At 38.9% G+C, this 25,126-nt stretch overlaps 1 protein-coding gene across 6 annotated transcripts in view; it reads right to left on the bottom strand.

Moving 5' to 3' along the window:
* The window catches only part of LOC101432390 (zinc finger protein 782-like), a 29,663-nt gene extending 8,571 nt beyond the window's left edge, over positions 1-21,092 (bottom strand). Inside the window, exons 1-7 of one of the 6 annotated variants that reach the window (XM_058301526.2) lie at positions 20,984-21,063; positions 19,722-19,885; positions 18,724-18,782; positions 11,283-11,423; positions 10,062-10,159; positions 9,856-9,982; positions 6,362-6,454 (exon numbers count right to left, since the gene is read on the bottom strand). In XM_058301526.2, coding sequence (XP_058157509.2) covers positions 6,362-6,454; positions 9,856-9,982; positions 10,062-10,159; positions 11,283-11,400 — 436 coding nt within the window. In that variant the 5' untranslated portion in view covers positions 11,401-11,423; positions 18,724-18,782; positions 19,722-19,885; positions 20,984-21,063. Of the gene's footprint in view, positions 1-6,361; positions 6,455-9,855; positions 9,983-10,061; positions 10,160-11,282; positions 11,424-18,723; positions 18,783-19,721; positions 19,886-20,983 lie in introns of all 6 variants that reach the window. The other 5 variants (XM_071216633.1, XM_071216632.1, XM_071216631.1 and 2 more) reach the window with 5 other exon arrangements.
* Between the last annotated feature and the right edge of the window lie 4,034 nt (positions 21,093-25,126).

The raw sequence follows: 25,126 nt of genomic DNA, 5'->3' as shown, positions 1-25,126 counted from the left end.
TACTAACTACCTACATGACTTGAAAAGAAATAGAAAACCTCCACAAAGTAGTCACAAGAAATTAAACCAGTCACCAAAACCCTCCCAATAAACAAAAGCCCAGAAGCAGATGGCTTCAATGTTGAATTCTATCAAACATTTCAAGAAGAATTAATGTCAGTCCTGCACAACCTCTTCCAAAACACTGAAGTGGAGGGAACAACTGACTCATTCTATGAAGCCAACATTACCTTAATACCAAAGCCAGAAAGAGATAGAAGAAAGGAAATTACAAACCAATCTTTCTAATGAATATATATGTAAAAATCCTCAACAAACACTTGCATATAGAATCCAACAGTACATAAAAAGAATTATACACCATGATGAATTGGGTTTTATTCTTGGTATGCAAGGTTGGTTCAACACAAGAAAATCAATTAATGTAATACACATGAACAAATCTAAGGACAAAAATCACATGACCATCTCTACTGTTGCAGAAAAAACATTTGACAAAAAAACGAAGCAAAACAAAAGTATAAAGGATAGGATTGAAAGGAACCTTCCTCAACATGATACAGGGCATGCATGAAAAACCCTCAGTCAACATCATACTCAATGGTGAAAGGCTGAAAGCTTTCCCTTTAAGATTGGGAACAAGACAAGGATGTTCATTTTCATCACCATTATTCAATATTGTAATAGAAGTTCTAGCTAGAGTAATTAGGCAAGAAAAATAAAAGTAATCCAAATTGGAAAGGAAGAAGTAAAACTTTCACTATTTGCAGATGACATGATCCTATATTTAGAAAGCCCCCCAAAATCTATAATGAAACTACTAGAGCTAATAAATGAATTCAGCAAAGTGGTAGGATATAGATCAACAAGAAAAAAATCAGTAGTGTTTCTATATACTAGAAGTAAACAATCTGAGGAGGAAACTAGGATATTAATTACACTTACAATAGCAACTAAGAATAAATTTAACCAAGGATATAAAGGACTGTACTCAGAAAACTACAATACTTTACTAAAAGAAATTAAAGAAGACTGAAACAAATGGAAGGGCACTGAGTTCACGGACTGGAAGACTAAATATCATTACCATTTCAATTACAGTCAAATTGTATTGACAGATTCAAAACAATCAATCAAAATTCCAACAGACTATTTTGCAGAAATGGAAATGTCAATTACCAAATTTATTTGGAAAAGAAAGGAATGCTGAAGAGCCAAATACACCTTAAAAGAAGAATGAAGTTGGGGTGAACTCATACTTCCTAACTTTAAAGCATATTACAAAGCTACAGGGGTCAAAAGAGCATGGTATTGGCATAAAGATAGACATATAGATCAATGGAATTGAACTGGTATTCAGAAATACCCGTACATCTACAATCAAATGATTTTTGACAAGGCTACCAAGCCCACTCACTGGGACAGAAAAGTCCCTTCATCATACGGTACTGGGAAAACTGGATATCCATATCCAAAATAATGTAAGAGGACCTTTACCTCAAACCATATTAAAAAATTAACTGAAAATGGATCAAAGACCTAACTATAAAAATCAGGACTATAAAACTCCTAGAAGAAAATGGAGGAAAGCATCTTTAAGTTCTTGTGGCAGGAGCTTGTTTCTTAGAAGAGCTAAAGGATGAAACACGGGATTGTGTAGCATAGTGGACCCTGCTGCAGATGATGAGTGTGATTAATAGTACAAATATAATTAATAGTACAAATATAAAATAGTACAAATATTAATAGTACAAATGGTTGAGCAACTGCTTCCCATGTATGAGGTCCTGGATTCAATCCCCAGTACCTCCTAAAAAAAAAAAGAATGTTCTTCCATGAATCAGAATAAATACACATTAGTATTACAATATGTTAAAGACAGGGTGGTATTTGAGCTAAAATGTACCTAAAGCAAACTATGGATTGTACTGAATAATAACAAATTAATGTTTTTTCATCAATTGTAAAAAAAAAAAAAAAATTATCCTAAGTGACAGAAACTGGCACAGAGTATTGCATATTTCTTAATCCCATTTATATAAATTGTAAAAATAAATACATTTATAAAAAATAATTTTAACAGGGACAACTTTGATGACAGCTATGATGTAGAGGAAAATGTCATATGTCACATTTAAGATACATGGTCATACGGAGTTTGGCATGAGCACAAGCAATGGAAAGAAATAAATTTGATAATTTAAGATGGGTGGGTAATACGGTGGTAAAATATAAGAAATTGTAAGTCCACATGTTAGGTAATAAGGGGAAACCACATGTTTATTTGTCAGTCTACAGCAAGATAAATTGAATACTTTAAGTAAAAAATTATGCCAATTAGAAAGTAGATCAATAAGGCAAGAAAGAGCAGGGTTCTAGTTTTGGGCAATACGAATAGACAGCACATGTGAAGTGAGAACAAGAAGATCTTGTAACAAAGGGAACTAATATTAGAAACCATAGAAAGATCAACAAGAGAGAATAACACGAGATGAGGGATTCAAAAGTTTCAAGTGACTTCATGGTTGTCCATTATTGGAGGAGAAACAACGTAGAGCAAAATAATTATAGGGAGGTGAGAAGGACAGGACTTTGATTCATAAAAGAAAAATTAATAGAGTGCCCCAAATGCACAGGGAAATTTAGTACAGACCCCTAAATACATAAGAAATGTTGCATTAGTGTACAGATGGGACATTATATATGTAGGGAATAATTCTGCAGTCATCAGGATAGAGTGAAAAAAGCTTAAATTGTGAAGATGGGTGAGGCAAAGAGGGATTTATTGTATAGGAAAAGGAACAGAGCACAGAGGACAGAGCATTCAGACAGATGCTGCTAGAAGAGGAGAAAGAGCCTGTGAGCCAAAATTCATTCACGCAAGAAATATTCAATGTAAGTCTATTATGCACTTTAGAGTGTTCCAGGCATTGGAAAAATAATTTTGTTTGAACAAGTCTCACTAGATGCAAAGAAGAGCTGATGAGTGCTTTGAAGAAAGTGTAAAACAAAGGGAAATAACTAGACTGCCTGAGATGAGGGATGTCATTTGAAACAAGGTGGTCATGGAAGGCCATACTGAGAAGGGGACATTCACCGCAAGATTTCTTTATCTATTATAGAAGCAAACCCTTTGTGGGGCATATCTGTAGTAAACACCATCTCTCACTCATTGGTTTCCCAACTTCTAACCTTTAAAAAACATAAAACTACCATGCATAAAACTCTTACATGCATTTTAACAAATGGCAAAGGTGAACACCTTGGTAAAGTATCAGACAGGTCAAGAAAAAGAAAATATCTGCCTACAAAAAATCCCAGGTATTTCTTCTTGAGCAAAACTTCCTTCACATGTAAAGTCAAGTCTATCACAGAATTTATGGTAATCATTTCCTCACTATTAATTTATAGCTTTATAACTTACATATGCAACTAAAAACTGTCATAATTTACTATTACCAATTGCTTTATATAAATGAAATCACAGAGCTTACTAACTATATTCATGATGTCTTGCTTCTATGTCAACACTGTGAGAATGAGCCAAGTATTTACTTCTAGCCATAATTTGGTACATTCCCTTTGCTGTAAAACACTACTCCTTTCAATGAATGTTCTATAATTGGGAAGTGGATGTGGCTCAAGCGATTGAGCTCCCTGCCTACCACATGGGAGGTCCTAGGTTTGATTCCTGGTGCCTCCTGGAGGTGAATAAGACAGTGAGCTGATGCAACAAGATGACTCAACAAAGAGACACAAAGAGGATACACAATGAGAAACACAAGAAAGGACGGCACAGAGGTGACTTAAACAATTGAGCACCTTTTTCCCACATGGGAGAGGTTGCAGGTTCGGTTCTCAGTGCCTCTGAAAGAGAAGATGAACAGACACAGAGAGCACACAGTGAATGGACACAGAGAGCAGAGAGCAAGCACAAACAATAAGGCAGAAGGGGGGATAAATAAATTTTTTTTAAAAATCTTTTTAAAAAAAGGCTCTGCAATTTACCTCTCCATTCTTTTCTTTGTGTGTGTGGCAGTTTGAGATCATTTTATGAATCCCAAAAAGAGAAAGATTATGTTTTTAAAGTAATCTATTCCTGTGGATGTGATATCATTTGATTGAAGCGCCTTTGATTAGATTACTTGATAATATTGATTTTGGGCTTTGGATTGGACTACATCAGTGGGGAGTGATTCATGATGCTCTCACACTCTTGCTGGGTCTAATATAAATGGAGGCACAGAAAGACAGGCAGACACAGGAAAAGGGAACTGCCCTGTTTGATTCTGACATGTGAGAGAGAGGACTGCAGGAAAACAGAAGCTCCTGCAAGGCTGAAAGAGCTGAAGGCCAGAAAGAGAAACCCTATGCCTGGTTGATCACAGCTAAGCTCCAAGAGATGGTAGATTCTGGAGGGTATGGTAGAGATCTCTGCAGAGATCAGCGGCTATCTTGCTTTACCATGTGGCAACAAAGCCAGGATCAACAGTACCTGACTTTGATGAGAAAGCATCTCTGCTGATTACTTGATTTGGACATTTCATGACCTTGGAACTATAAGATTTTACACCAAATAAATCTCCACTATAAAAACTAACAGATTTCTGGTACTTTGCATCAGCAGCCCTTGGACAAACTAAAAGAGGGGGCATTTAGCTTGTTTTCATTTTGGAACAAAATTCTCACATTCTTCCTGGAGCAGAGCAGCACACCAGTTTCAAAAGTATATAAAATGATCAGAATTGGATGGTATGGGGTATGCATACCTTGCCTTTACTCAATAATGTCCATTGATTTCAAAAGTGAATGCATCACTTTTAATTCCATAGCAGTGATAATGTCCAATGCTCCACATCCTCAACAACTGCTACTACTATGAGACTCTCAATTACTGCAAATCTAATAAATAAATTTGCAGCTGTATCTTGTTGAAGTTTTATTTTGCATTTCTTTCGTAACAGAAGAGGTTAAAAACCTTTTTTCCCCATGTTTTCTGGGCATATGGATTATCTACTGGAAAAGCTCCATATTAAGTCTTTTGCTCATTTTTCTGTGGGGATATCTGATTTTCCCTCATAGATTTATACAAGTCCTTAAATCTTACTAAATACTGTTATCTTGGTTCTGCATTCTATAAAAGATTCTGCTACATTGTCACTTGTCCTTTCCCTTTTTTTTTTGTGATTAAAATTATCAGTTTAGTATAGTTGTATTTATCTATTTTTCCTCATATACTAAAAGACTGTTTGGTCTTAAATTATTCCCTACCCAGCAAAATAAAAATTATCTCCTATTTCTGCTAAAATATTTACATTTTTGCTTTAATCTACCCAAATTGATGTTTGCAGTATGGTGAAAATCAGGGGCACATCATTTTTCATATTAATAGTTTGATAGCACTCTATAGGATCACCTGTTAATATATCAAAACTCATAAAACGTGTTAAACTTGAGATGGTCGTGGGGAATCCTGACACAGCTTTCTAAAAAACATTTCCAGTAAATTTGCTGTTAAGTGTATTAATTATGAAGGTTATATTATGCTCTAGCCATTATCCTTTTAATTATAACATTATGCAATTCTTCAATTACCTACTCATTTAGATAGCATCTAGTATTTCTCTATTATATAAGATTGTTCCTATCACTATTTCATTTAACTACCAATTTTAATTGATTTAATAATATTTCATTTTTCCCTTTTAACTTTAAATATACATCCCTTAAATTTTCAGCTTTAAATGATATACTTAGCCCCCATATTTTCAAAATGAGAAAGCAACATGCTTATACCCATTCTTTTTTTTTTTTAAAGACTTATTTTAATTTCTCTACCCATCCCCCCCATTGTCTGCTCTCTGTGTCTATCTGCTGTGCATTCTTCTGCATCCGCTTGCATTGTCAGGAAGCACCAGGCAACTGTGTTGCTTTTTCTGTTGCAACATCTTGCTGCATCAGCTCTCCATGTGTGCGGCGCCACTCCTAGATGGGCTGCATTTTTCATGCGGGGGGGGCTTTCCTTGCGGGGTGCACCCCTACAGGGGGTGCCCCTGAGTAGTACGGCACTCTTTGCGTGTGGCAGCACTGCGCATGGGCCAGCTTACCACATGGGTCAAGAGGCCCTGGATATCAAATCCTGGACTCTCCATATGGAAGGCGGACACTCTATCAGTTGAGCCACATCCGCACCCCCCCCATTCTTTTTATAAGTTCTTCCCTTTATGCATTTTACTAGCTATTTTATTTTTTAATATTCCAAAGGTAAAGGCCTACATGAAAAGAGTGCTGGAAAATATTTCAAGGTGCATGCCAATAATTGGTCACATTGGCTCAAATTTCCTTGCACTGAATATCTCACCTGTATAGCTCCTGTTTAGAAATCCTTCCTCTAATAACCATGGATCTTCTTGCTCCAATGTGAAGATCAATTCTGGTTTTGTAAAGCAGTACCCTATAAATGGGAAATGATTTAGAACTTGAGAGAACTGCATGGGCTTCACAGTCTGAATATGAAGGTAGGCAGTTTCAAAAGTGGCACACTGCACATGTGCATTTGACCCATTATGGAGGGAAGTGAAAATAGAAAACATTTTCTTGACTCGAAAAGGACCAATTTTCTTAAAATGTAAATTACAAATGTAAATAATACAACTTCTAAAAGGCCAACATCTTGGGTTCCCAAAAAGTGATTTTCATGTGGATGTCCATTTCTGGCTATGATGACAGAAAGAAATGACTTATCGGTCCATACCATACATTTAGAAAACCATGCAACATATATGAAAGAATAGCTTTTAGACACTGGACAATAGGCAGTGCAAAAAGGGATTCTGGACAATAGAGACAGCACAGCAGAAATGGTCCGCAAATATTTTAAAAAGGAGCACAAAATCCAGCACTCAATAATAGTAAAATTCCCAACATCAAGCACCCAATAAAAAATTACCAGGTAGGAAAAGAATCAGGAGATACGACTTCAAAGGAGAAAAATCAATCAATAGCAATAGAATAAAAAATGACACATAAAATAAAATCAGTAGTCAAGGACATTAAAACAGCAATTCAACAGCATATATTCAAGAAGATAGGGAAAACTGACCATTATGAGAAGAGAAATAAAAAACAAATAAAATTTTAAAAAAATAACAAGATATACTGAGGTTTATAACACACACATGTAAGTAAAATCTATAAAAACAGCAAAAAATATGGAAGAGAGAGAATGGAAGTACAATATTCTTATAACACTTGACATGATAAAATACTGTTTGAAGGTAGACTATGACAAGTTAGAGATGAGAAAAAGAAAAAAAGAAGAAACAGATTGAACAAATAGCAAATGTTCACATGACACATTTAAACTCAACCTATCTATTACTAACACTAAATTAAGAAATAGTCTAATTTGTCCAATTAAAGTCAAAGATTAAAAGTAAGACTCAACTACATGATGTATTCAAGACTCAACTAGATGAGATATAAAAAAATCCACTTTAAATATAAAAAGACAGAAGTTACATGTAAAAGTAAAAGGTAAGAAAAAGAGCATGCAACCACCAATAAAAAGGAAGTCTGAGTGGCTATTTTGGTATCAAAGTAAAATTATACTACATATCTCTAACAACCACTAATATAAAAAAACACGGAATGGATGTAGCTCAAGTGGTTGAGGGCCTGCTTCCCATTAGAGGGTCCCAGGTTTGATCCCTGGTACCTCCTAAAAACAAGACAAACAAACTAACTAAATAACTTTTTGGGGAGTGGTGGTAGCTCCGAGGTTGAGTGTCTTCTTCCCATGTATGAGGTCCTGGGTTCAATCCCCGGTACCTCCTAAAAAACAAAAAAACAAAAACAACAATGTAAAGTACTTGTCACAAAGGGGAATAACTGGATCTCTCATACATTGTTGGTGGGAATATAAAATAATACTGCCACTTTGACTAATTACTTGTCAATCTCTTACCAAAAAAAACACAAAAAACCAAACACATACTTACAATATGACCTAGAAATGACACTTCTAGATATTTATCAAAGAGAAATGAAAATCTGCACATGAATGATTATAGCAGAATTATTTGTAATAGCCAAAACCTGAAATGAACATAATGTCCTTCAATATACGAATGGCTAACTTATCTGTTAAAATTCATACAATGGAACACTGTGTAGCAATAAAAGGAATGGACAATTTATATGAACTATAACTTGGATGGATCACAAGAGAATTATGAGGAGCAAAACAGCTAATCGCACATAACATACTGCATGATTCCATTTAAATACCATTCTTGAAATGACAAAAATCATAGAGATGGAAAACAGATTTGTAGTTGCCAGAAGTTAGGAATGGTGGGAGAGGGGACATGGGTGTAACTATAAAGGGGACGCACCACAGACATCTTTGAGCTGTTAGAATAGTTCTGTATCTTGATGGCAGTTATGGATACACAAAACTAAGCAGGAGATAAAATGGCACAGAACTATTCACACACATTGTAGAAATGTTAATTTACTGGTGTTTATATTGTATGATCATTAAAGAGGATGTAACTTTTGAAGAAACTTGATGAAGAATAAAACTTTTGCTAGTTCCTTTGAATTTGTAATTATTTCATTATAAAATATTTTTTATAAAAATTATATGCAAAACCCACAAAAAATCCTGAAAATACTTTCTTCTTTAAAAAAACCCTATTTAACAAAATAAGATGGCAGGCTAAAGATAGAGACAAAATGCTTGCAAGGAAGGCAGCATAGCCAGGTTGAGTGCATTTGGCAGCTTTTTTCAGATACAAATATGGAGACCCAAAAAACCTTCTCCTAGTTGTTTACACAAGGTAAACAAAAACAGATGTTCAGGCAGCAGACTTGGCCCAGTGGTTAGGGCGTCCGTCTACCACATGGGAGGTCCACGGTTCAAACCCTGGGCCTCCTTGACCCGTGTGGAGCTGGCCCATGCTCAGTGCTGATGTGCGCAAGGAGTGCCATGCCACCCAGGGGTGTCCTCCACGTAGGGGAGCCCCAAGTGCAAGGAGTGCACCCCGTAAGAAGAGCCGCCCAGCACGAAAGGAAGTGCAGCCTGCCCAGAAATGGTGCCGCTCACACGAAGAGCTGACACCACAAGATGATGCAACAAAAAAGAAAACACACATTCCTGTGCCGCTGACAACAACAGAAGTGGACAAAGAAGAAGACGCAGCAAATAGACACAGAGAACAGACAACCGGGGTGGGGGGGGGAGAGAAATATATAAAATAAATAAATCTTTAAAAAACAAAAAACAAAAAAAACCAGATGTTCATACAAAGAGTGGTATGCAGATGTTCAAACGTTATTCATAATAGCCCCAGAGAAGAAAAAAAATGTCTATCAACTATAAGTGATAACAAACTGTAGTATATGTGTACAAAGGACTACTACATGGGATAAAGGGACTGAACTGTTGATACACACAAACACATGTATGCTTGCCTCCAAAAGCATTATGAAGAGTGAAAAAACTAGGCAAAAGGGAGTATATGCTTAATAATCCTACTTATATAAAATTCGAGAAAAGGCAAAACTTTTGCAATAGGAAACAAATTAATGGCTACCAGGGTCAGAGGGATGGAGGAAGAGGACCTCTTGCAAAGAGCAACAGGAAAACGTTTTGAGGTAATGGGAATGAATATTCTAAATCATGATTTTGTTGGTAGTAATGAACCATATACATTTCTCAAGACTCATCAGAGTTGTATACTGAAAAGCACTGAATTTTATTTTCTGTTAAATATACTAGACTAATATTAAAAAATAAAAACAAAAACAGAAGTGCACTCAATAGGGAGTTTCATGTGAGGATCTGCTCACCCACTGAGACGAGGTGGCTGTAGTTCTCCAGCATCACATCTCTGTACAGGGTCCTCTGAGCAGGGCCCAGGTACTGCCACTCCTCCTGGGTGAACTCCACAGCCACGTCCCTGAATGACACCAATGCCTGTAACAGCACATTTCTGGTCAATCTCAAGGGTCCACAAACAGGTGAGATGGAACACACCTTAGGAAATAACACTTACCATGTTTACTCTTGTGAGTTTCAAACCAATGTCTATGATGATCCTAACTGTAGGAAATCTTGATGAGGACAGGTCTCTATACAAGGTCAGAGGAAATGCTTCAGGAGGTTGAGGTATGGATAAGGCCGATACAGAGAGAAACAAAGAGTGATTCTCAAATTTAGTATTTAATGATGCTTCTGTAGAAGATGTCACACTATAAACTTTCACTTCCTAATTGTTTGTTGCTGGGATATAGATAATGATTCTGATTTTTAAAAAATATTGACCTCATTTGCTGCCTCTTGCTAACATAACTTGTTGATTCTAATAGTTTACATTAGATTTTTCAGTCTGGATTTCTATATACACAATTATGTCATGTCTGAAAAATGGGAGTTTTATTTCATCCTTTCTAACTTTGTACCTTTTATTTGTCTTTTTTTCTTAATATCCCTGGTTAAAATTTCCAATAAGGTACTTTCAATCTCAAGAGAAAAGTATTCTGTATGAAGTTATAATGTATAATATTATCATACTAGGTCATTTTTAGCTATCATACATCAGATGTATGATAGCTTTTATTCCTAGTATGTTAAGAACTCTCATGAGTGGGTATTATGTATTCTCAAATTCATTTACTATTTTTTAAAATATATTTTTAAATTTACTTTTAAAATATATATAGATTACATAAAATGTTGCATAAAAAATATAGGGGATTCCCATAAGCCCCACTCCCCACACCTCCCACTTTTCCCACATTAACAACTTTCATTAGTGTGGTACATTCATTGCAATTGATGAACACATTTTGGAGCCTTGCCACTAAGCATGGATTATAGTTTACATTGTAGTTTACACTCTCTCTCACTCCATTCTTTAAGTTATGGCAGGATATATAGTATCCTGTATCTGTCTTTGCAGTATCATTCAGGACAATTCCAAGTCCCGAAAATGCCCCCATATTACACCTCTTTTTCCCTCTCTCTGTCTTCAGCAACTCCATTGGCCACTGTCACACATCAATGATACAATTTCCTCCATTGCTAGAGTCACAATAAGTCTATAGCAGAATGCCAGTAAGTCCACTCTAGTCCATATTTTATTCTCCAATCCTGAGGATTCTGGGATGGTGATGCCCACTCCACCTCTAACTGACAGGGGGCTTTGATACCATATAGCTGATGGAAAGGACTCTCTTGCTTGCAGTTCCTTGGTATGTCGGTTGTCCATCCTCACCTCCTTGTTTGTGGTCCTGAATGAGTCCAATGAACTGGAGAGTAGGTGCTGAGACTCTGCTGAGGCTCAGGGCCCAGCTGGCAGACGGACTGCCCAGGGATTCAAGTCTCTTGGACATACACCTACCAACTCCAGCACCAACTATAGGTTCAATAAAAGAGACAGAAGAGGCATGTGAGGAGCAGTCCCATCTGAGTCCAACTCTGTCACACTTGGTAGCACAAACTCCAAGGTAGGGGCCACTGGCAAGGCATCAAACTCTAGAGCTATATGCCAGGACCATGGGCCCCAGGTGTCTCTGTAGCCCTTAGGAATCCCACTATTTGGGGTAGTATCTACTTTGGCCTTCTATGAGATCCTGGTGAGATGTGCATAAGCATTACCTCTCTGATGACCTCCCAACTCATTCTGAAGTCTCTAAGTCAGATAAATTCATTTGACTTTACCATTTTCCCCTTTTAGTCAAGATCTTTTTCCAGTTGCATCACCAGCTGGTGCTTGGTAGTAATCCTAGGTGTTTGGGAGGCTCATCCCTGGGAGTCATGTCCCATGTTGGGGGGAAGGTAATGCATTTATATGCTGAGTTTGGCTTAGAGAGTAGCCACATTTGAGCAACATGGAGGCTCATTTACTATTAATACATAAAATCAGTCATATGAGCACACGATTCTTCTCCTTTACTCTGTCACTACCATGAATTACACTTTAACAAATGCAACACAATAATATAAGGTGATAATAATAGGGTAGCATATGGGAACTATTTATTTTAAGTATGATATTTTTGTAAACCCACAACATCTCTACTTAAAAATAAAATTTATGTAACCACTTGCCACCACTTTACATTATGATTCCTGGCTTTGATGTCATGTTATGAGAGACCTTTTGATATTTAAAAGAGAAAATCTCATGTATCTTCTACTTGTATTTCTTCTTTTTGATAGACCAGTTATTATTTACGCATTTGACTATTAATTCCCTCTGAATGTATAAAGAGTGAGATTTATGTTACTAATTTTTCCCACACTTATTACTAGCCCACAACCCATTTATGAAACAGCACTTCATTTCCTCTTTGATTTTAAAGCCACCTCTGTTTTACTGTCCATATTACTGTCCATATATGCATGGCCTGTTTCTGTTGGGTTGTTGTTTTTTTTATTTCTCCCCTTCCCCCTGCCCCCCCTAGTTGTCTGTTTTCTGTGTCTATTTGCTGCATGTTCTTTTTTGTCCGCTTCTGTTGTCAGCGGCATGGGAATCTGTGTTTCTTTTTGTTGCGTCATCTTGTTGTGTCAGCTCTCCATGTGTGCGGCGCCATTCTTGGGCAGGCTGCACTTTCTTTTGCACTGGGCGGCTCTCCTTACGGGGCGCACTCCTTGCGCGTGGGGCTTCCCTACGTGGCATAGCACTCCTTGCAACCATCAGCACTGCGCATGGGCCAGCTCCACACGGGTTGACAATTTTGTGTCTTAACTTATAAGAGTTAACGAGGAAATGCTTAACAAAAATCCATTTTGTTTGGAACGGAAAAAAATAATATATCATGAACAATAAATAGCTTTAAAATATATAGTGTTCTCATACATAAATATGGTATCTGTTCTCTTTTCTTAAAAATCTGTTTAATGAAGGAAAAGACCTGCAAGCTCTTCTACAAAGCCATAATGCAGGGGAAAGAGATGATTGATGCGTGGTCTTCCTGTTGGCCGGACGCCCCAACCTGCACTACATCAACCACATGCAGACCATGTGGGAGTTGCCAGGCAACAACATGGTGGTGCGCATCAAATGGTGCTACCACCCTGAGGAGACAAGCCCGAGCAAGCAGTTCCATGAAGGCCAGCACTGGAAACAGAAGTCTGGGTGGAGCCTGGTGGCACCTCCCAGCCTACCACCGGCTGATCTCCCCTGATGGCGTGCCCATGCGCTGTTGAGCTGTGCCCATGCACTGTTGAGCTGGGCTGCCCTGCACCTGGGCCTCCTTACCACCACTGCAACCTGTGGCAACCCCACAGTAGTCTGTGGATGAGCCCACGGTGGTACTGCAGCATGCCCAGAGGCCAGGTGTGCCTGTGGCTACCCAGGGCAAAAGTGTGTGTACGTATGTGCCCATCTGCATGCACACTCATGCACATATGCACATGCCCCCAACCCCTTTCTGACCCCCTCCAGACAGGGGCCCTTCCCACCTATCAGTATGTCCTGCCCCTGGGTGGTCCAGGCCCCGCTGGCCTGGCCTCCAGTACTCTGTAAGCCCTCGGCTAGGCCCAGCGTCCCCAGGCTGCTATGGACCAGAGAGGCGCCCAGAGGCTCCTGCCTCCTGGGCATCAATCAGAGGCTGCGAACTTAGGATTTGGGTCAGTGGGGAGGGAGTTTCTAAGAAAGGGACTCTCCCAGGGCCCATTGCCTGGGGGCCCCACTAAGGCTGCCGGTGCCTGGCCACCCTCCGCAGAGTCCAGCCTCAGCACCCCTGTCATGGAAGGGAAACAGTGCAACTGTGCCAGCCAGGCCTGTTCCCTGGGCATTCTGCCGAAAGCCACAGCCTTGTCCTCCTCTCTCAGGATGGCCTGGACTTGGGGACTAGAGCCAGGGCAGGATGCAGCCCCCTGGAAACCAAGGTCAGCCCAGGACCACCAAGAACCTTGGCACCAGGTAGATGGAGGGTGCCAAGTGTCTCAGGTCCAGGCTGGCCCCAAACACAACAGATGAGGAGATGGTGCTGAAACCTCACCCAGCCCTGTCACCCTGGCCAGCCCAGGGAGCACGGGTTTCTTAACCTATACAGTGTGACTGTACAGAGAGAAGCTCTCGCCCCACCCTTGTATCACAGGCCTTTAAATGGAGTCAACTTTTTAATTATATGAAGATAAATATAAACTTTTTTACATGGTGAAAAAATAGCTATGAAATTATAAAACGCAAACACATTCTGACATGATTTTTTATTTCCTGTTAGAATGTGAGTGTCCAGCAGCCAGCTTCACGGACGCCCCCACCCCAGGCACACCCCCTCCCTGCCATGCCCCCCTGTCCCAGCCCAGTATACCGTATTACTCTGCAGACAGAGGGAGTTCAGGAGAGAAGAGACAGAGAGTAGGAGGGGGTTGTTCTGAGGGATCCCTGAACAGGATAGGGCCTGAAAAAGCACTTATTTAGCCTCTTCCCCCACCCCAACTTACAGGGAAAAGGAGGGTTTGTCCAGAGGGGGGGATTACTGTTTTCTTCTTCCTTTTTAAAACAAATTTTGATTGTTAGCAAATTGTGTGATCTTTTCCATTAAAAAAGAAAAAGAAAAAGATTTAATTGGCTAAAAAAAAACTATATTTAAGGTGGTAGACTTGGCCCAGTGGTTAGGGCATCCGTCTACCACATGGGAGGTCCGCAGTTCAAACCCCGGGCCTCCTTGACCCGTGTGGAGCTGGCCCATGCGCAGTGCTGATGCGCGCAAGGAGTGCCATGCCACGCAGGGGTGTCCCCCGCATAGAGGAGCCCCACACGCAAGGAGTGCGCCCCGTAAGGAGAGCCGCCCAGCGCGAAAGAAAGTGCAGCCTGCCTAAGAATGGTGCCGCACACATGGAGAGCTGACACAACAAGATGACGCAACAAAGAGAGACACAGATTCCCGTGCCACTAACAACAACAGAAGCGGACAAAGAAGAAGCAGCAAATAGACACAGAGAACAGACAACTGGGGTGGGGGTGGGGAAGGGGAGAGAAATAAATAAATAAACATTTTTTTTAAAGAACTATATTTAAAATATTCTTGTAAGCCTTTATATTTTTCTTCATACAGGTATTATATGTTTTTGTTAGATAATGTCCAATTTTTTGTTGTTGCTGTTATGGATGGGATATTTCTTCCCTTGCACTGTATAATGGGTTTTTGCCTTTATAAAGCAAGCTCCTGTTCTTTGTTTAGATTTCTTGTATTGGTATATCTTTTTTTTTTTTTTGACAGACTTTTAAAATTTTTTATTTTATTTTTTAACATTTTTTATACTTTATTTTTTCTTTTAAAAAATTTTTTTAAATTAAAATTAATAGATCACAAGGAATGTTACATTAAGAAACTTAAAAAAAAACAAGAAACATAAGAGGTTCCCATATAACCCTCTCCCCATCCCCCACCACATCATTTTTATAAATTATATATTTTTGAAGATATATACATCACACAAAAAAAGTTACACTAAAAAATATAAGAGATTTCTGTATACCTCCCACCCCCTCCTTCCACACCAACAACCTCCCTCATCATTGTGGCACACTCATCGCACTCAGTGAACACATTTTGGGGCACTGCTGCACCACATAGTTACATAGTTAATAGTTTACCCTGTAGTTCGCCCTCTCTCCCAGTACATTCATTGGGTTATGGCAGGACACATAAGGTCCAGCATCTGACCCTGCAATATCATTAAGGACAACTCAAAGTCCCAAAAATGCCCCGACATCACATCTCTTCTACTTTCTCCTTACCCTCAGCAACTACTGGCCACTTTCTCCACCTCGATGCTAAAACCTCTTCCATTACTGGCCAGTTTTATAGTAAAATATCAGCAAGTCCACTCCAGTCCACATTCCACTCCTCTACTCTGTGGACCCTGGGATGGTGATGTAGTATATCTTAATTGAACTCTGTTATTAAGTCTGAGAGTTGTTCATAAAATTCTCCCTAATTTTCTAGGTAAAAAGTCATATACCTGCAAATAGATACTTATTTATTGTTCCACCCTTAAAAAAATACAAATGAGTCATAAACACAAAAAGCAATTCCACCTTACTCACAAGAAAATGAAAACTTAAAACTCAACAGAAGGGAAGTGGATTTGGCTCAACTGATAGAGCATCTGCCTACCACGTGGGAGGTCCAGGGTTCAAACCCAGGGCCTCCTGACCCATGTGGTGAGCTGGCCCACGCACAGTGCTCATGTGTGCAAGGAGTGTCGTGCCATGCAGGGGGTGTCCCTTGCATGGGGGGGGGGGGGGCACATGCAAAGAGTATGCCCCATAAGGAGAGCCACCCCGCATGAAAAAAGCGCAGCCTGCCCAGGAGTACTACACACACGGAGAACGGAAGTAGCACGATGACACAACAAAAAGAGACACAGATTCCCAGTGCCGCTGACAAGAATGCAAGCAGACAAAGAAGAACACACAGTGAACAGACACAGAGAGCAGACAGTGAGGTGGGGGATGGGGGTGGAAGGGGAGGGAAAAAAAAACTCAACAGACATGTGTTTGTATCAAATTGATATCAAGTCAAAACGTCTGACAGCATACAGTCTATTAGCAACACTCTGGGGAAACAAGCACTTTGATTCTTTTGGCTCTAATTTCAAAGTACATCTAGAATCTGATGACTTCGAGGTACCAAGCCTGCTAACACCCTTAAGAGTGCCATTTCTTAATAGGATTACTGAAATAGTCACCTACATTGTTCGTGCTTGCACTACTACCACCGGGACCCCACCAACCCTGTCTATTCTCGAACAGTATCAGAGTTATTCTTTTAAAATACACATTGGGAAGCAGACATAGCTCAAGCAATTGGGCTCTGTCTACCATATGGGTCCAGGATTCAATTCCTGGGGCCTCTTGGTAAAGGTAAGCTGGCCCACGCAGCAAGCTCTCCCACGTGGAGGGCTGGCCTGCACCATGAGCTGGCCCAAGTGGAGTGCTGGCCCATGCAGTGAGCTGGCCCAAGTGGAGTGCTGACCTGGGCAGGGGTGCTGGCACAGCAAGATGACACAACAAAAAAAGACACAGAGGAGAGACAGTAAGAGAAGCAGCAGATCAGGGAGCTGAGGTGGTGCAAGAGAATGAGCACCTCTCTCCCACTCCAGAAGGTCCCAGGATCAGTTCCCGGCACCACCTAAAGAAAAGACAAGCAGGAACAGAAGATGGCACAAGCAAATGGACACAGAGCAGACAACGGGGGTGGTGTGGGGTGGGAGAGTAGGATAAAGAAATACATAAATCTTTCTAAAAAATACATATCAAAGCTATCTTTCTCAGGTCAAAAGCCTCTGTTATCACTAGGATAAATGGAGAAAGATATGGTGGTTCATGTTCTGGAAGACTCAAAATGGTCAAGATGTCATGCAATCAAAATAAAAATTTCTGCAGGCTTCACTTAGATAAGCTTATTTTAAAAAAGAATATTCAAAACAATTATGAAAAAGAAGAATAAAGTTGGAAAACACATGACCAAATTTCAAGACTTACTGTAAAGAGACACTAACCAAGACAGTGAGGTATTAGCAAAAGGATAAACACAGATCAACAAGTGAACAGAGTCCAAAAAGAAACAACATATTCAAAGCACCTAGAACAGAGGTGCCAAGGCAATTCAATGGAGAAGTATATTCTTCTTATTAAATGTGCTTACAGTTGGGTGTATAGAGGTGAAGACCACAAATATGGTGAGGGTACGTTTTCCCTACTGAAATATTTAGAGAACACTCCTAGCACAAAATACTAAGAACCTAGAACCCTGAAATTTTAGGTTCTTAAATGGGCCAACTAGAACATATTTTGTCTTTTCTGATCAGCAGCCTCAATACTTAAATAAAATTTAAAAACTTATCAAAGAAGTAATTACTCATATAACAACAGATAATGACTCTAAAATTCTAAGAGAATATCATGAACAAGTTCATGAAAATACAGTTAAAAATGTAAATAAAAATAAATACTTTTCTGTTAAAATATAAAGCCAAACTTGAATGAAGAAAAAATAAAAATTCAGCATAGATAGGGGTCTATTTCATAAATCAATTCAAAAATTAAATTCTTCAAACAGAAAGTCCCCAAAGGCCCAATTTTATCTGGAAGTTTAACAAAAATATACAACAGAAAATTTTCTCATCCAAATTATTCGAAAGAAAAAGAGCAGAATCTCATTGCCTTTTGAGACTATAACCATGATAACATGAATAAAACAGAACACAGAAAAAATGATAGTCTAATCTATTTGAGAATACAGAAATAAAAATCCTATACATAATATTACCAAAACAATAAAAGCAACAACAAAACCCTTAGGAACATATGCAAGAAAAACTCCCCATTAATTAGTATGGTCTATAAAAGAATTTAAGACTATAATAATATTAGAAAATAGATTATACTATTCACAGCATTTATTGATTAAAGAACTATGGCTTTCCTTCAATAGATAAGCAAAAAATACCAAATTCAAGGTAAATTCATGACTAATATGACATCTCAGCAAACTGGTAACTGGATAGAAACTACTTGTCTTGATATAAGTTACCTACCAAAAGTTAACAGCAAACATCAAAATTAATGGAGAAATCTTCCCTCAATATTGACTTGATCTATTTCTAGTTCTCCTTTTCCAATTAATGTATGGACCCTTATAAACTTCCTAAATCTGTTACAATACAAAGTAGGGAAAGAACAAACAGCTTACCTGAGACTTTTTCATTTTCTACAGTTCTTAGGAGATTGCGGAGAACTGTGATAGTTCAGCTGGGGAGACAAAAAGAGAATAGGGGTCACAAGATTTGGTGAGACTTATGACTCCAACATTTATCTACTAAAATTCGAATACTACGGCTGGGAAGAAGCCTCTCTATGGAGACACTCTGGGCCTTGGTACGAGCGGGACCATGCTGAGGTAGCATTATCTGTTCACGAGTCATTCTGAAATGATCGTGGGGTTTTAACCTGCAGCTGTTCAAATGGATGAATATAATAAACTTTCTCAAGTTTATTTATTAACTTTTTATAACTATTTATAGTCGATTTAACTATAATGTCTGTATCTTTCTGATAAACACAAAGAAATAACAAAAAGGATTAGCTGAATTACAGAGCAAAGGATTAGACATCATTCTTTCTTTAGAGTGCATCGTTTATCTATCTTCTCAGCAACAGTGTTTACCCCTTGGCAAAGAAAGGCATAGAAAGACAGCAGAGAAAAAGAAATGAGGATGCTCTAAGGCAAGGACTTTAAATTATGTTTTAACTGTGATGCAGTTTCTCAAAAGACCTTTTTGATAAGATGCTCCAGTTGACTTATCTGTGAGAGAGTGAAATGCACTGTTTTCCTTCTGTCTCTGCCACACACAAAAAACTATGTCCCTAGACAAGTTACTGCTCCATTCAGGCCCAATATCTTTAAAACTTTCGAAGAGTATGAAGTAGATAACTAAAGAATCCCTTTGTGAATCATTTTTTAGGCTTCTCTGATAATGTCAGTAGTGTTACCTGAGGAAATGGATATGAGTCATAGCAGTGCATAAGCACAGAGTGGAGAAAGAAGGCAATAGGAACCCTTTAAGGATGGGTGGAAACAAAATTTCCTAACCTCTGGCTGTTTTTCACTTGCTTCCAGACCTTTCCCATACAACCTTTCCCATGAAAGGGTCTTTCCTGTCTAGCCTGTTTCTGGGCTTCCCAGCTCACCTCACTCTTCTAAAAGCTGGGCTAAGCTCTCTACCGTCATAGAGCCTGTGTCAGGAGGTGGACATCAGTTGTGGTTCATTCTGGCAGGGAAATCAAGAACTGCTTCTGGCCAAGCAAATCAGAACCTGCTCCATTCTGGACTCTTCTGTCTCTGTGCTGAAGCGCTGGTGAGAAGTGAAAAATCACAGGGACATTCACTTCCAGATAATATTTCAGTTCCCAGAGGTCCCCTAGTTCCTATCACGTGAGGGCTGCTTTGTCCCAGGGATCTGAGACCTAAACGTGAGAGACAAATTAATTTCAGGGCCAAAAATCCGACTCTCGGAATTCCGTATAAAATCAGACTTAAAGAGAACTTTGACCCAAGGGATCTAAAAAGACACTAGCACTACAAGAGTGTACTATCTACATTTTATTTACGTATCACCAGTGACTTGGGATGACTCATCGCTGTGAAGGCTGCAATGTTGATTTTAGGAGGGTACGATATGACAAAAGAGCCTCAGGCTGGGAGTAAAGCACACGAGCCTTTGAATCCAAGCTTCTCCACCAGCCAGCATGTGACCTGGGCACTTCACTCCACTCCCTCGAACATCAATTTTTTTAAAATGTATACAATTATATCGAAAAATAGTGGTTGTGAAGTTAACACAAGCCACCCAATGAAAAGAAAAAAAGTATATTCCAAAAAAGCCCTTGTCACTTCGTGTTTTGTACCTGGCACAAGAGACACAACTAACTTTCAGAACAACGTCCTGACGCAGTCATTTTTAATAACGTCATTTGTGGATGAGTGAACTCTTACCCAGTTTCCTTATCTCCCCGCTTGATGACAAGTGGCAGACCAGGAATTTACTTGGAGTTTGTCTCCAGAGCCCGCAGACGCAGGACCTGTTATTCCTGCCACGTACCATCACGGTTATAAACAAACACTTTTGACCTCCCGCCTCCGCAAGGGCTTTTCCCCGGTTGTGCCGCACGTGGGAAGGACACAAGGTCTCCGCACCCTGGGCTCACATCGAGAACCTTCTCCTGACCACGACTCGGTACCCTCTGCGCCCCGGGAGCCCGCGGGGCCGGAGATCGCCAACCTTTGCCTCCTGATGCAGACACAAGAGCCGGGGGCGCGCACGGTTGATTGATGGGCCGTAGGTTTTCCCACGGACTTCCCATTCTTGCTCCCCAAACATAAGTCCGCCCCTCCCGGCTGCTCCCCAAGCGCTCTTATCCAAGCTGCGCAAACTTCACCCTGTGAAGCTTACCAGGATTCACGGCTTGCGGGCAAAACTGAGAGGACCTAAAGAAAAACCGCTTCTGCGCGGCTGCACATGCGCAGAAACGTAGCCTTTCGTTCCCACAGTACTGCGCGATACGTCCTGAACAAGACCGCACTACATTTCCCACAAACCTTCGCTTCCCCTCTCTGTAGGAACTTTGACCTTGTTTCCTCTTTGTGGAAAATTGGGAGATTGAAGGTTTTAAAGGTCTAACTTAATCCAGGTACTCACAGAGCTCGCAGAGGCTAAGGATTAAAGTTGAACTTGACCGCCAGATGCAATGCGTTATCCTGATCAGATTCCGAAGGAAGTAGCAACCGTTTTTTCTTAGACATTGGAGACGGTGGGGAAAACATGAATATGAACTGGACTAAAGTAACGTTAAAGTAAAGGAAAGTTACCGTTACTTTACTTAAATTTTAGAAAACTTTGGGCATCGTGTAGGAAATATAACTGATTTCTTAAAGGTCTGACTATTGAAGTATTTAGGATTGGAATTTATATAATTGTAAATTAACTTCAAAATATTTCATTTTGTCCTGGGACCTCCATGGTGCCTTTTTACACATCCAAGACACACCCACCCCAGAGTCCCGTACTCGTGCCCTCTGATCCCAGCTTGATGATTCTATGCAGGAGCTGAGGCTGGTGCTGCAGTTATATCATATTTAAGGAAACTGTTGGTTGTTATACACTGGTGTTGTTTCTTGCTGCATTCTGTTATTGTTTCAATAAAATTTTACGTGAAGTATTTTGGACTTCTATGCAACATAATGGCAAGTGTGGTGTGGATTGACAGTGTATGTAACCCAGAACAATATGTTCTTAAATTTATTCCATTCATGGGGGTAAGAACTCAATGTAACTAGGAACTCTGTTGAAGTTATTATTTCAGTAAGGTGTGGTCCACCTCAGTCAAGGTGGATCTTAATCCTGTTATTGGAGTTCTTTATAAAGCAGAATGAAACTCAGAGAATAAAAGCCACAGGAAGAAGCTGAACTCAAGGAAACCCTGGAATTATTAATTTGCACTGGTATAGTATATTTGTTACAATTGATGGAGGCACATTTTAATAATTGTATTATTAACTATAGTCCATGGTTTAACTTAGGGTTCATTATTTGTGTGGTGCAGTTCCATAGGTTTTTTAAAAAGTTTATTCTAGTAACATATATAACATACAATTTCCTCATGTAACCACATCAAAATATATAATTCAGTGCTGTAAATTAAATTCACAGTGTTGATTTACCATTCTTTTAACTTGCATTCCAGTGTGTGTGCCATGTTTATATATAGACATATATAGAGAGAGCTATGCAATTATCTCCCCTGTATTGATTTGTGAAATCACCACTACCATAGATAAGGTATGAAATTGTTTCATCACTGTAAAACAACTCATTTGTGCTATCTTGTGTATTCCATCCCCCTACCAACCTTCTACCCATCATTCAAGTCCTCTGACAACTGCTAATCCACTCTCCATTTCGATAGTTTTATCATTTTGAAAATGTTACATAAGTGGAATCAAAGAGTATATGACTTTTTGACATTTTTTTCCACTAAGTATAATCCCTTTGAAGTTCATACCAATTTTTGTTTGTATCAATATTTTCCATTTTATCACTGAACAGTATTCATTGTGTGGCTTTTGCAATTTTGTTCTACAGTTCACCCACTGAAAGACATTTGAATTCTTTACAACATTTTCCTACTACAAGTAAAGCTGCTATGAATATGGGCATACACATTTTTTACATGAACATAAATTTCCATTTCTTTGGAAAAAGTGTAATTCCAGGTTTGTATGGTAAGCACATATTTAATTTTATTAGATACTACTACTTATTTTCTCAAGAGTCTGTACCAGTTTTCATACCTACATGTAATGTATATGAGTTCCATTTTCTCTGTATCACCCGTATTTGTTATTTTCTCTACTTTGTTTTCAGCTATTCTAATAGGTGTGTAGTTATATGTTGTATTAGTCAGAGTTCTCTAGGGAAACAGAATCAACAAGGGATATCTGTTGATAGTAAGATTTATCAGAGTCGCTCACACAACTATGGGGATGCACAAGTCCAGGTTCTGCAGGCAGGCTGCAACCAGGAGCTCCGATGAAAGTCCAGTGAAGGTTTTTGACGAGTTCTGGGAGATACTGGCTGTCCAAAGATGAGCTGGGAAATTCTAACCCAATGCTGGAATCACTTCCCCTTTTAAGGTATTCAGCTGATTGGATAAAGCATCACTTATTGCTGATGGCAATCTCCCTAATTGATGTAATTATAACCAGCTATCTATAATTTACCACTGCAGTAAAGTCAATTGTGACTAAAGTCCATAAATGCCCTTGTATTGTTAGCCCAGTGCTTGCTTGACCAAACTGGGCACAGTTACCTGGCTGAGTTAACACAATAGTTTAACCATCACATATGTCATCATGGTGTTAATTTGCACTTTCTTAATGGCTAATGATGGACTACTTCTCATGTGCTTATTTCCTCTTCAGGGAAATATCTTTCATGTCTCTTGCTCATTTTGTAATTGGATGATCTGTGGTTTTTTTCCCCCTCTATTTTATAAATAAGCCCTTTGTTTGTTATATGGTTTGCATGTATTTTTTTGCCAGTCTATAGCTTTTCTTTTCATCCTCTTCACAATATTTCAGAGCACAGTTAAACCCTGTGGTGAAGACCAGCTTAACAGTTTTTGTTAAATGAATGTGTTTTTGTTATCACTTATAAGAACCCTTTGCCTAATCCTAGATCCGAAAGAATTTCTCCTATCTCTTCTTTCAAAATTTTTATATCTTTATGTTTTTTATATAAATCAATGATCTATTTTGTATTAAATTTTTCATCTATTTTTTACATGTGAAGTTTTGATCAACATTCTACTCTCCCCGCCCCCCAGCCTGTTCTTTTGTATGTTTAAAGGATGTCCAGTTCAGCTCCTTTTGTTGAAAAGACTATTCTTTCATTGCATTGCTTTTTTGCACCTTTGTTAAAAATCAGTTGAGCATATTTTTATTGGTCCATTTTCTATGTTCTATTTTCTGTTACATTGATCCATATTTCTGTTTCTTTGCTGTTGGAGATTTGGACCCGAAGGGTATCAGGAATGAAAGAAAGAGAAAAGGGGGAAGGATCAAGTGAGAGAGCTGGGATCAGGGGGTCTGTGAGTAATGACTCCTCAGACAACTTTGTTGTTTACAAGAGGCTCTCTATATACCCCAGTGTACGTGACAACAAGCAGGAACACATAGCCTGCATGACAATAAGCAAGAACACATAGCCTACGTGACATCAAGCAGCATTATCCATAGTCTAAGGAAGTTTAAAAAATCTTATCTCAAGGTACAAAGTCTAAGTGTTCTATTCACTACAAAAGGTATGTGCTCATCTTTTCTTTCAGCCTTTAACAGCTTCATCCATTTGCCGGGAACTCTTAATTACCGCATTCCTTAGGTTGCAAGTGTAGCCATGGAGACAGCACTAGCATGGATACAGCACGTCTTTCCTTGTGAGGCCATTGTGCCTCAGTTTCCAACACTTTGCTAATAACACATTCTGTTGATTACTGTTGCTACAAAGTAAGTCTTAAGATCAGGTAGACTGAAAAAAAATGGTTTTAGCTATTGTGATTCTTTGCCTTTCCATATAAAATTTAGAATAAGCTTGTTCATATATGCAGAAATTCTTGCTTGGATTTTTAAAGACTTGCACTAAACCTATGTAACAATTTGGGGAGAATTGACATCTTTTCTGTATCGTGTCTTCCAATCCAAGAACTTGACTCTTTATGATTTCCTTCATCATACTTTAAATTTTACAGTGTACACATCTTGTGCACCTTTTGTCATGTTTATATGTAGGTGATTTTTACATATATGTGAGTGTAAATAGCTTTGCCCTGAAGAATAGCTAGATTCTGAATAGTAAAAAGGCTGAAATTCAAGAAAATTTAAGAAAGAATGTGAGTATAAGATTGACTTTTTAAAATAACCATTTAAGGGGGATAAATAGCCTTGTCAAAATATTGCAAAAACTACTGTTGACTTGTGGAATGGTAATTTGAACATGCACTTAGTGTAAAACTTTTTTTCCAGAAATATGGATCTTAAT

Source organism: Dasypus novemcinctus, chromosome 8, assembly GCF_030445035.2.
Source record: "Dasypus novemcinctus isolate mDasNov1 chromosome 8, mDasNov1.1.hap2, whole genome shotgun sequence".
Lineage (NCBI taxonomy): Eukaryota > Metazoa > Chordata > Mammalia > Cingulata > Dasypodidae > Dasypus > Dasypus novemcinctus.
This window is presented reverse-complemented; position numbering and strand designations above follow the sequence as displayed.